The sequence below is a fragment of the Asparagus officinalis genome, chromosome 8 (assembly GCF_001876935.1).
Source record: "Asparagus officinalis chromosome 8, Aspof.V1, whole genome shotgun sequence".
Classification (NCBI taxonomy): domain Eukaryota; kingdom Viridiplantae; phylum Streptophyta; class Magnoliopsida; order Asparagales; family Asparagaceae; genus Asparagus; species Asparagus officinalis.
Window position 1 is genome coordinate 129,541,169 of NC_033801.1, and position 12,864 is coordinate 129,554,032.

At 35.3% G+C, this 12,864-nt stretch overlaps 1 protein-coding gene across 4 annotated transcripts; it reads right to left on the bottom strand.

Annotated features, from left to right (window-relative positions):
• On the bottom strand, positions 1,646–12,783 carry LOC109819454 (telomere repeat-binding protein 2-like). 4 transcript variants are annotated; one of them, XM_020385192.1, is made up of 11 exons: positions 12,521–12,783; positions 12,226–12,266; positions 11,055–11,236; positions 10,220–10,970; positions 9,938–10,075; positions 9,678–9,740; positions 9,492–9,571; positions 4,047–4,291; positions 3,360–3,680; positions 3,095–3,158; positions 1,646–2,200 (listed from the first exon to the last, which is right to left on the bottom strand). In XM_020385192.1, the coding sequence occupies exons 3-11, from the start codon at positions 11,133–11,135 to the stop codon at positions 2,045–2,047; spliced, it is 1,899 nt and encodes a 632-aa protein (XP_020240781.1). In that variant the 5' UTR covers positions 11,136–11,236; positions 12,226–12,266; positions 12,521–12,783; the 3' UTR covers positions 1,646–2,044. The 4 variants fall into 4 exon arrangements, with proteins under 4 accessions (XP_020240781.1, XP_020240783.1, XP_020240780.1 ...); XM_020385194.1 differs by having other exon boundaries at positions 10,220–10,981; XM_020385191.1 differs by lacking the exon at positions 12,226–12,266.

Sequence of the window (12,864 nt, forward strand, 5' to 3'; positions counted from 1 at the left end):
ATGGGCTTCTAAATCTAGCTGCATTTTTTTTTTAAGTCTATCCTCTCATGTGCATCTCTCTACCTCTGGTGTGAGCAAAAATATTAGAACATACAGCCAACCGAGTTTCTACGAGTATGAAAGCTACTGAGGATCACATTAGGGATTTTTGAATTGATCTGTGTGAACGGAGTTTGTGGCTTTTAGATATGGATGGATTTTCTTTGTCCTGTTTTTTTTTTCCTTATTAGAGAAGGTAGAGAACAAAAAATTAAGGAGTTTGGATTTAATTGAGGTGGTTGCTAAGGCAACAGATGCTAAGTCAAAATTATACACCCGGCCAGTAGTGGAAAATGATAATCATGTCACTGGCTACTCAGAAAATCTTCGACTCTCAACTATATCAACCTTTCAATGATTACGCGTAAACAGGCTATTCTTGCAATTTGATCGGACGATTTCCGCTGGAAAAACAATATAGATCAAAGAGGCCTAAATAGGATACCGTCGTCGACAAAGACCGACACGTGAAGAATCTCTTACCGACAAAGATACAAACATAATGAGGATCTTAGACTTTTAACTGACGTCCGCTGAAACTGTGAAGGACGGAGGGACGTTTCGCATGCAACTTTGACCAAAAGAGAGTAAATACCGGGTTGGCATAGTTTTGCAAATACTCTTCATTCATTAGACTGAGCAGCCCATCATTCGATTCAGCCAAGCGGTTCGTTATAGCATTTGCATGCTCAAAAAAAAAAAAAAAAAAGAATAATGAAGCGATTCCTTTTTGCTCTGCTGCAATGATTCTGCTTCAAATCCAAGAATCGGAGCTCAGAAGCAATCCAGCATGAATGGGCCAACAATGAGGAAGAAAAGGGTGCTCGTAGCCAACAAAATGATGACGAGTTGGAAGCCTGACGCAGGAAAAGGGGAACACCAAGTGAGAGCGTGAGAAGATACGAAAAGGATTGCTTGCGTCCGCAGCAAAAAGAAACACGCGAATTTGGATGAAGCATGAAGATACCTGCATGCTGCATGGGGCACACTGTAACTCTTGTAACCCTCCGCGGGGTAGCGTGGGTGATCTAGGGCCGCAGTGGTAACACTACCAACACCACCCCCAGGGTCCCTAGTTCGATCCCGTCTGCCTATTCTGGAGTGTGTGGGGATGAGAGGTGGGACCCACACATCCGGTGTTTACTCGGTAGGGTTCGGATTGGGATCCTCTCCTAAGGAATAGTGTTTCCTAAGATCTAACGCATCTCAACCATTCATTGCATAAGACCTCCTCGTTTTTTGTGCTCATACACAAAATCAAAGGTTGAGATGCATTAGGAGATCTTAGGAAACACTATTCCTTAGGAGAGGATCCCAATCCGTAGGGTTCGGGGGTAAAGCTCAGGCTTCCATCTGGGGATCTTCATGCCTTCCCTCGTATCCCAAAACTCTTATAATAATAATTAGATAGCAAAAACTTCGTATAGTTATAACAATATACCTCGCGCAATCAGGGGATGCAGCTTATATACATTCTATATGACAGAATACCGCAGGTCGTTGGGCAGTCATTAAATATATAATAATATTTTTATTGGAAATCAAGTGATAGTTCACAGACAATGAACATGTCAATGATCTGAAAGGAAAATAAATACGAAGCCCATAAGAGAAAAAACCTGTTAATTGAAAATCATGAAACCAGAAGCAATGCTTGGAAGTTTATTGATCCTGTCGAGCTATCCAGCTAACTATATAGCACAACACGCCTCACTAAAAGAATGCATGGGATCAAATCATACAAGGTTTATTCAATGAGCCTGCTAGAAAGCGAATATTTGTTTCCATTTCCGGTTCGCCGGATAATAACACCATGTACAAGCGCCAGAGAAGCATCCTTTATTTTCGGTAACCCATGAGGAGCCCTCCCTGGCTTTTAAATATGACCGGTCAAGTGCGAGAATATTACAAATATAGACATTGGGGTTTCCATTTATTATCATCCCTTAGTGTGGCTGATTTTTACACAGGTTTCCAACTCCTGGAAGAAAAGAGTGAAATTAGATCAGCAAGCAGGCGGCTTGCTCTGGAGCTTTGCCTGCTGCTGCGACCAATTGGAATGGGCTGAGAGGACCCGGTCCAAGAGCTCCTGAGGAACTGGCTGACCCCTCCTCTGCTGAGGTGATATTTGTGCTGTATGCACGAGTGTCTTCCATTTGTCCTGTGTCCCAAAAAAAATCCGAAAAAGTACGACTACTCAATAAAAAAAATAGTTTACGACACGATGAGGATAATACAGAGAGATGCCAAGGTTAACATTAAGGGCATATAAATGTAAAGAAATGACCTGACTCAGACGTATCAGTTATTTCCTGCACGACATATTATCTTCTCGACACCACCCAAATAAGTACTAAACAATTAAGACATACAAAAACTTTCATGCATAACAGCCGAATACAAGTACTTAACTATCAATTATCAAATATCAATTTGAAGGCATGCCCTTCAACAGAGTATGTTTGTTGTCAATTTATCCCACAAGCTTACAATTAGAGCAAGTGGGTAACACTTAACGGCGTCTATGATTCTATGATGTCATGTGCAAATTATACCGGATGCGTGGCTGAAGCATCCCGACAGCCACGATGTACCTATTTAAATATCTATTAGAAGGGGTACCTCAGCTCCCATGGATCTCACAAACCAGATAATGAGGGAAAAGCATTACCCATTACATTGGAGGGCAATGGAGATTCAAACAACTCAAAAGAATAGGCATGCGTGCACGTGCTTCTTTTCGGTTCTCTACTTTTCCTTTTTTCCACTTTTCTTTCTTTTTCACTCTATGTGAGTTGAGGTTACATCTTTACAGCCACACGGGGACCAGCGCTAACCAGGCAAACATGGACACACAAAATTTCAATAGTATACATGCAAAAATGCCACACAATCTTAAAACTAAATGCAAAGTGTGAGGGATACCAAATAACGACTAGTTTCCTACCTATTTCCTAAAAACCCCTATGTTTTTAGGGTTCAAGCTCAAGCGATATGAACACTAGGCATATGAAACAAATCCACAGATGTATAAATAAATGCCCATGTTCTGTACCTTCAAATCTACATAAGTTCGATGTTTTGCATTGTCAAAAGCTCGGATTTTGACATCTCTCCACCTGCCAAATAAAATCAGACCTAAATTAAGCTGCAAGCTAAATAAGAAAAAAAAATAGGCCTTTAAATGAGGGAAAGGTGGGCAAGCCACCTTCTTGATAACTCGAACTTAACCTCCGTTAGACTCGAAACAACGATTCTCCCATTTTTTCCTATTTAGTAGGAACACAATAGAGATTGGGTAAAAAACAATGTGCACTGACCTTCCAGTACCGAGCTTTTCAACTGCCTGGACAAGAGCTTCCACTTCAGAGACAGAGAAGGGTCTCCTGATGCGACGGTGCACAAGTTCAGATTCTCTGGTCTTATGGACTGGAACCATAGGCAGTGCCTCAAAATTCATGGATGGAATGGCAGTAAGAGGACGGGCATCTTCAGCTGTTTTATCTAGCGATAAGTTATCTGCAGGGCAAGGGGATGAATTATGATTGCTCTCCAGACTGTTCCCAGTGGGGGTTAGTTGAGATTCTGGGCCAACATCGGACTTTCCACCACCTGATGTAGGACCACCCAGATCCTGAAACCTGAAGTAACTAAAACAATCAGAATAATATGAGGAAAAATCATTATTTGGTTTGATCCAAAGAGCCACCGCAATCTACAACCACCAGAAAAGAACACACAAAAACAGAGATTAAACATATCCAACAACCGAAAAGACATTGATGGAAAATACCGTAGTTACTTTTTCAAGATTCACACAACTTTGCAAGAGAGGAAACAGACCCTAAAATCCAAGTAAGAAATAGCAGACCTAAAAACACTAATGAAAGCAAAGCGGTAGAAGTCATGCAATACTAGACAGAAAAGTAGTTGCAAACTGACTGTTCAAGGACATTACCAGATTGATAAGCAACAAAAGAGAATAAAGAAAAGAAAATAAGCATTACCTAGATAGTGACTCAGAAGTGCCATTAGGAAGAAGAAGATGGGGTTCTTCAGGACAACTGAGCAGCGGTAGGGCTTGGCTAGAACTTGGCTCCAAAATAAAGTTCAGATCACTTGATTTATCTCCATGAGAAATTCCAGCTTGGACTAATGTTTTATTGTCATCTCTAACCTTCTTACCTTGGCGGAGGACACCTACATGCAGTCCACCACCAAATATGGCAGTTACAGCCTCCATGACAGTCCTCTGCAAAAAATAAAATTAAATAAAAAAATAAAAAAAAATATATAATTGTAGAATACTGAATGTTTTGGCTGCTAAAAATATTTAGGGAATAGAAACTTCATAGAATATTAAGATGAAAAGAACAGAGAACTATAAACGAATGGAAATGTGATCTCTTTTAATACCAATGTCTACCAACTGTTAATCCAAGAACATTATACAAACTATATATGAGAAAATAGAGGCCAAAGTTAGGAGTCGTAAATGTCATTCCCAGTGTTTGTCTTAAGAATATGGCAAACATTCAACCACCAGCACGGAAAGCACTCTATCATGGGAAATATTAACAAAAATCGTGGATTATAGCCCATGAAAATCGTGAATTTTATGTATGTATAATTACACATTGGGACGAAGCCAAAAAAAAAGAAGCCGAAATTGTGGGTTATACCTCATTAAAATCATGAATTTTAAAGTAATCATATTAATTGTCATTGGGTCGAATGTACAATAATGGATCAAAATCAAGGGTTATACCTCATGAAAATTGCGAACATTGAAATTCATACGATTGAAAAGAACAAAAAACAAGGACTGTAGTACATGCAAATCACAAATTTTGAAGTATCCATATATATTTGCCATTTAGTAGAAAATAAATTGACAAAAATCGGATGCTATATCCCATGAAAATCACGATTTTTTATTGGAAGAAGATTTAATTGTGTTTGGGTCGAAACTAGACTAAACTCTTAGGTGAAAATCGCAAATTATTGGTATACATGATTACTTGTTAATAGGTTGAAACAAACGAAAATGAGCAAATATCAAGAGTTATAGTCCATGAAATTACTAATTTTGAAATATTCTTAGTTAATTCCCACTGTGTCGAAAAGAAAAAAATTTGGATAAAAATAGTGGTTTATAATCACTGAAAATTGTGAATTTTAAAGGATGCATACTTATTTGCTACTAGGTCAAAATGAAAGAAAATTTTTAAGTATTCGTAATTTGTTGACATCAAGTCAAACCAAATGAGAACGCACAATAATCTTGGAAACCCATGAAAATTGTGAATTTTAAAGTGTACACAAAATTAATTGCAATTAGGTCTAAACAGATAAAAATGGACAAAATTCGTGGGTTAAAGCCCATAAAATCGTGAATTTTAAGGTGGGTGTATTTATTCGCCAATGGGTAAAAGAACGAAAATTGTCCAAAATCGTTGCGCCAATGAATTTCGTGATTTTTGAAAAAAATAACATTTAATTGTCATAGAATCAAAATAGACGAAAATTCACAAAAGTCATGGGTTAGCCCTTTAAATTCGCATATTTTAAAAACTGTAGATATCAACTCATCCAAATCGCAAATGTTGAAGCACACATAATTATTTGTCATTGGTTTGAAATACATAAACTAACAAAATAGTGAATTATAGCCCATGAAAATCACAAACTTTGACATACCAATAATTAATAATCATTAGACCAAAATAAAGAAAAATCATGGACTATATAGCCCCCGCAAAATTCAAAAATTTGATATTCATACAATTAATTGCAATTTGGTCGAAGCGAACCAAAATGGAGAAAAATCACGAACTATAATATACAAGACTCACGAATTTTAAAGTATCCATACTTATTTGCCATTGGGTTATTTAAAAAAATTGACAAAAAATCATGCGCTATAGCCTATGAAAATCATGATATTTACGAAAAGAAATTTCATTTTAATTGGATTGAGACTAATAAAAATAGAAAAAAACCGTCGGCAATAGACTGAAAAAATGTTGAGAGTTATAACCCATGAAATAGCGAATTTTGAAATATGCTTAGTTGCCATTGAGTCGAAAAGAAAAAAAATTAACCAAATTCATGGGTTATAACTAATGAAAATTGTGAGTTTTGAAGATGCATACTTATTTGTTATCACGAATGAAAATTTTGAAATATGCAGACCTTGTTGCTATTGGATCGAACAAATGAAAATGCAAAAAAATCGTGGGTCATATAAACATGAAAACTACGAATTTTGGAGTGTACGCCTAATTAATTGTAATTAGGTAGAACAAACAAAATAAATAAAAGCGAATGAAAATTGAGATTTTTGAAGAAATAAAACTTAATTGTCATTGGATTAAAATAAATAAAGATTTATAAAAATTATGGGTTTGCCCATGAATATCACGAATTTTGAAGTAGTCATATTTAATTCCCATTGGGCCGAATGAATAATAATGGACAAAAACTATGGGTTATGTCCCATGAAAATTGTGAATATTGAAGGTCGGACAATTACTATTGAGTAGAGATGAACAAAAAATGCACAAAAGATCATATATTATATCCTATGAGAATCACAAAGTTTGAAGTATGGATACTTATTTATCATTGGGTCGAAAACAAAAATTGTCAAATAAAGTGAGTTATAGCTCATGAAAATCGTGAATTTTGAAGTATGTATAATTAGTTGTCATTAATTAGGTCGTCAAGGAAAAAAGTTGACAAAAATCATGGGTTAGCTAATGAAAATCGCAATTTTTGAAAATTGTTGGCAATAGCCGATGAAAATCGTGAAGAGATGTGCATAATTAATTGGAATTGAACCGAAATGAACAAAATTTGACAAAAATCACAGGTTAACTCATGAAAATCACGAGTTTTGACATACATATAATTACTTGCCATTAGGTGGAAACAAATTACAATTGCCAAAATTGTGGAATACAAGCCATCAAAATTGTGATTTTTCAAATAGTTATAATTATTTGTCATTAGGTTGAATGGACGATAATGGATGAAGATTGTGGGTTATAATCCATGAAAACTGCAACGATTGAAGTTTGCACAATTAATTGCTATTGGGTAACAAATAACAAAAATGAACAAAAATTGTGGACAAGTCAATGAAAATCATGAATTTTGAAGTACATAATTACACATACTTATTTGTCATTGGGTTGAAGAATGAAAATTAATAAAATTTGTGCCTTTTAGCCCATGAAAATTGAAATTTTTTATGAAAGAAAATTTAATTGCTATTAGGTAGAATTTAACAATAATAGACTAAAACCGTAGGTTGTATTCCATGAAAATCGCAAATTTTAAGATATATTTAGTGATCGAAATGAATGAAAATAAAAAAAATCATGAGTTATAACTAATAAAAATTGTGAATTTTGAAATATGCACACTTGTTTATTATTGGGTCAAAACAAACGAACATTAACTAACATTGTGGATTGCAATGAAAATTGTGAACTTTAAGGTAAATATACTTATTTGTTATTGGGTTAAGGAACGGAAATTGTCAAAAATCATTAGTTATAGCAAATGAAAATCATAATTTTTTAAGAAATAAAACTTAACTACCATTGGCTCAAAAAAATTTCACAAAAACCATGAGTTATAGCACATGAAATTCGTGAACTTTGAAAATCATGGCTAATAGCCCACGAAAATCGCGAATGTATGTACGCATAAGTAATTGCCATTTGGTTGGAAAAAATAAAAGTTGACAAAAATTGTGGGTTATAGCGTATTGAAAATTGCGAATGTTAATGCATGCATAATTAATTGCTAGTTCTTGGTAATCTGTAACGATCAAGTTGAATCATGAGCCTACTAATGAAGCAAATTCGATTAAACTACAATTGGCACCACAGAGAAGAGGCCATAAACTTGAGAGATTAGGTCGGAAAAACAAAATTTGACAAATTTGTAGGTTGTGAAAATCGTGAAGTTTGAAGCGCATATAATTACTTGACATTGGGCTAAAATGAACAAAAATTGAGAAAATAGGGTTATACCCCCATCAAAATCGCAAATTTTAAATAGTCATAATTACTTCCTATTATATTGAATGAATGATAATAGACAAAAACTACAGGTTGTAGCTCATGAAACATGCAAATATTAAAGGCCGCATAATTAATTATTATTGCGTCAAAACGAAAAAATGGACAAAATAATCATGAGCCATATCCCATGAAAATCACAAAGTTTGAAGCATGCATACTTATTTTTCATTGAGTTGAATGGTGAAAATTTACAAAAACAACAGATTATAAGTCATGAAAATTGCGAATTTTAAAGTATGTATAATTAATTAGCATTAGGTCCAAAACAACAAAAAAGGGCAAAAATTTCAGTTTATATAGCCCATGAGTATCACAATCTTTGAAAATCATTGGCTATTCCTATGAAAGCTGTGCCTTTTGAAGTACACATATTTAATTGTCTTTGGGATGAAAGAAATGAAATTGCGAAAATAGTGGGTTATATATAGCCCATGAAAATTATAATTTTTTACAAATGTATAATTACCTGTCATTGGGACAAAACAAACAGAAATTGCCAAAATTGTAGGTCATACCCCTTTAACATCATGAATTTGAAGTTAGTCTTGATTAATTGTCATATGATAGAAATGAACGATAATAGATAAAAATTGTGGTTATAGCCCATGAAATTCACGACAATTGAAGTTCATACAATTAGTGTTATCAGGTCAAAACAAATGAAAATGGACAAAAGTAATAGGCAATAGACTATGAAAATTATGAAATTCGAAGTACATATACTTATTTTTCACTGGATCAAAGAAAATTGATTGAAGAAAAATCATGGGTTATAGTCCCATGAAAATCGTTAATAACCCATGAAAATCGTGAATGTTAAAACATGCACAAGAAATTGGCATGAGATCGAAATGAATGAGATCTGACAAAAATCATAGGTATATAGCTCATGAAAATCACGAATTTTGAATAAATAAACCTTAATTGCCATTGGGTCAAGACGAACGAAAAAGTCACAAAAATTATGGGTAATAGCCTATGAAATTTGGAAAATCAAGGTAATAGCCATGAAAATCGCGAATGTTACACATAATTAATTGCCATTGGTCGAAAAGAATTGAAAAAAAATTGTGGATGTTGTGCCTGGAATAATTTTGAATACATTTTCACCAATTTTGACAACTACAAAACTTGATTTTCTACCCATGGATTGCCCTAATTGAATTGTAATGATCTCGCCCATTATTGAGTTTTAAGGATCTTTCCCAATGATTTACACTCCCTATAAGGAATCTTCCTAAAAAAGAATACAATAGCATTCCCAAAAAAAGACATCAATAGTCATTGTTAATCTCAATGCAACCTCTTGATATTAAGTTTATTAAATAAAGTGAACAGGGAAGGACATTAATGTACCTTCAATGATCCAACAGTTGAGGTTTCAGGTATCTCAATGAAGAGCTCTGGCACTGTAAACGACTTGATTCTGAGTTTTACTGCACATAAAAGCTCATGTTTAGAATCTTCCCCATGACAAGGTTAATGACAGAAAGTAACATCTTCAAACAGTTTGTGACATATGCTACATAAACTATTTTATACCATGGAAGTCTTCTGATCCATATGATGTTAAATGACCATTAATGGAAGATGATATCTTGCTCTCTGGAAAAAGGAAAAAAAAAAGAAAAAAAGAAAAATAAAAGAAAGGGAGTTGGTCTTAACACCAATGTCTTCCATGAAAGCTAAAGAAATTGGAAAAGCATGAAAGCTTGATAATTATAGATAAGCAAAGCTGCAAAAGAAACAAATACAGAAATACTTCCACTTGATGCCCTTTTTAAATGAACTCACTCAAGTACCTTCACTAATAATTCCTGCACGATAAGTTGAAATTGAGCAGCGCTGGAAAACCTTTCTCCTCTTAAATGAACTCCTTTGAGTTCTTTGTCGTGTGTAACAAATCTTCCTCTTGCGGAAAGATGACTTCATTTCAACATCTGATTAAAAAAAAGAACAAACCTCCAATTAATGAGGAACCGTTCATACATGACTAGACCATAGACAAGTGTTAGAATCTAATTGTTGAAAGTGCACTAGTCGAAACATGTAACAGGACGTTATGTAAAATCATAATAACATACCAGCATTAGAAAGGTCCCTATCCTTTCTTATGGTTGTAGCTATTTTCCAGAACTTCGTTGCTAACTGCTTTCTTATCCTACTATATTCTATTCCTTGATTCTTCAAGGTCTTATTGTTTACTATACTGGAATTTGTGCGCCCAGATAGGTTTTCGTCATCATCTCTATCTACAAGAAGCTTCTCATCCCGATATTGGGGAGAGAAACTATCACGAAGAATGTGATCGCCGCAATGAGGCACCTTGACTCTGCTGTCTGAGCTGGTCAAAGCATGCAGTCTAGTATCCACATCTGTATTATCCACCAAACTGCATGTGTTTGAAGCATTTCGATCAACTATAGTTTCGTCTTTAACGTTACTGCCAAACAATTTATCAGTATAAGTAGATTGTTTGTCTGAGCAACCCTCCTTATTGAATGTATCAGATTTCAAAAGAGCATGAGCAGCTCCTGAAGGCTCCAACACAACCTGCGAGCATTTCTTGGGTGAAACCTGCCCTTGGGCGACATGGTCAGGACCCAGTAGATTCTCGTTACAGCTTCCCAGGTCACAAGCTCTATCTTTGACTGGCTTCTCATCATTGAGCTGTTCTTCTTTTATAGTATCTTTTCCACTGTTAGCATTCGGTGTTCCAATAATTTTATTTGGTGAGGTTTCTCCTTCTAGCAAAATCTCTTCTGCTACCTCTGCAAGCAAGTCAAATGCACACATCCCATTTTTCGCTGTTTTCTTCCTAACAGAACGTTTACCCTACAAACCAACTATTCAAATTTGCAGAGTTCAACAACTTTACTGCTAATGTAGAATGGCTAATCACATCAGAATACACTATACCTTAGCTGACTTTGGAACATTGGGTATTGGAGGAACACGGTACCCAGTATTTCCGTAAAGCAACCTCTTCTTCAACACCATATCTCAATAACACATGCCAACAAGATTCTCAACAATAGTTAGGAAGTCCTTCATTGGCAAAGTTCTTAATTAGAAGGCAGATGTGTTTTGTCGAAAAGAATCTGTAAAGGTGGAGCAGAAGTGAAAATCATTACTGCCCATATGGTTAAACATTTAGCAGAATTTACATCCAAGAAAAATAAACCAGGCACAAAAATCAAAATCATCCAGCGGATGCAGCACCCCAATCTAAATAAGTTATCCATAAAGTTAAAGCAGCAGCACTACTTAATAAAAAAACAACCCAGATACAATAGAACAATACGGCCAGTATTCGTAACTGAACGCCCCTGAGTGGCTAAAACCTAATAATAAAACCACTTGGAGCTACGGATGAACGGCTTTGATAAGGCTCCGGTATGGTACTTACATATTTGTATCCGCGTACTAATCATGGATACATATATGTCTCAGTAAGGAAAAATCACAACCATATTCGCTTTTTTTATTTATGGAAACAACCATATTCGCTAAAATCAGATATGGATGCAGAGATATATGCGGTTGTACATGCGGATAGGCAACAGATCTAAGAAACATGATAATATTGAAAAAAAATATACAGTCATATGATTCAAGAGAGTACATTAATATGTTCGTTATATCTGAAAAAGTTAAGATTAGATTCCTTAGCCCAGTTTATTATATGTAAAAGGTTCAGTTACATGAGGGCGGATATTTACAGATACATCACAGAGAAACTAATAAATTTATCAATTACAAGCACTAGTGAGGATAAAATGTGGGAGACCCAAATTTCAGCAAATTGATCTGAATTACTGATAATATATGTTGTCATCAAACGCTTCATGTTAAAGATTCAGTCCGATTTTTCAACCTAGATTTCTATCAATCCTCATGTTTTATCAAAATTTTCACAAAACGCAACTAAACAGTTAAGGAAGGCAATTAATAATCTGAGTACACAAAGAGCACGAGTAGCACATCAAACCAGCGAATAAAATGAAAATATTACAATCGCTTCTCAAAAAAAAAGTAAAAAATGATAATTAATAACTCAAAAAAAGAGGGAGCGGATGTCACATCTCACCTTTAAAAATTTCCTGAATCAGCTCATGTCTTTAAACTTTCCTGAAACTTAGAAGGAACTCCTATTTTAAACTCGTCTATTAAGAAAATTCTATAAATTGGAAATTTAAATCAAATCGACATCGGTAAGATCACAAGGTTCTAATAAATTCGCGATCAGGATCCGTTACAAAAATCTCAGAACTATCCTCTCCAACATCAACAAACGAGATCCAAACAATAATCACAATCAGAGATCAAATAAATCAAAAATTGGCGCTCAAACCCTAAAAGAACGCAGAACTGGATCCACTAACCTCTGATCGAACACTCTAGAATTCAAATCCTTCGAACTTCAATCTCGCCGCGGCAAAATCACCCTCCGGCGAACTCCGATGAACAAAACCCCGCGAAATTCACCGAATCCATCCCCCGATCGCGATCCAAACACGGAATTTTCTTCATGCACGCGTTCGCCTTGATTTCTGCAAATTCTCAGAAAAAACAGAAGAATTACTGAGTTTAAATATTATTTTATTTTCGTTATTTTCTCTCTTTTGAGATCGCCAAAACCCTGAACCACCCCCTTTTTGCTTAAACCCCAATTCTTATACCTATTTGACTGACCCCCCACCCCCGCGCCAACCGGACCGGCCGGTAA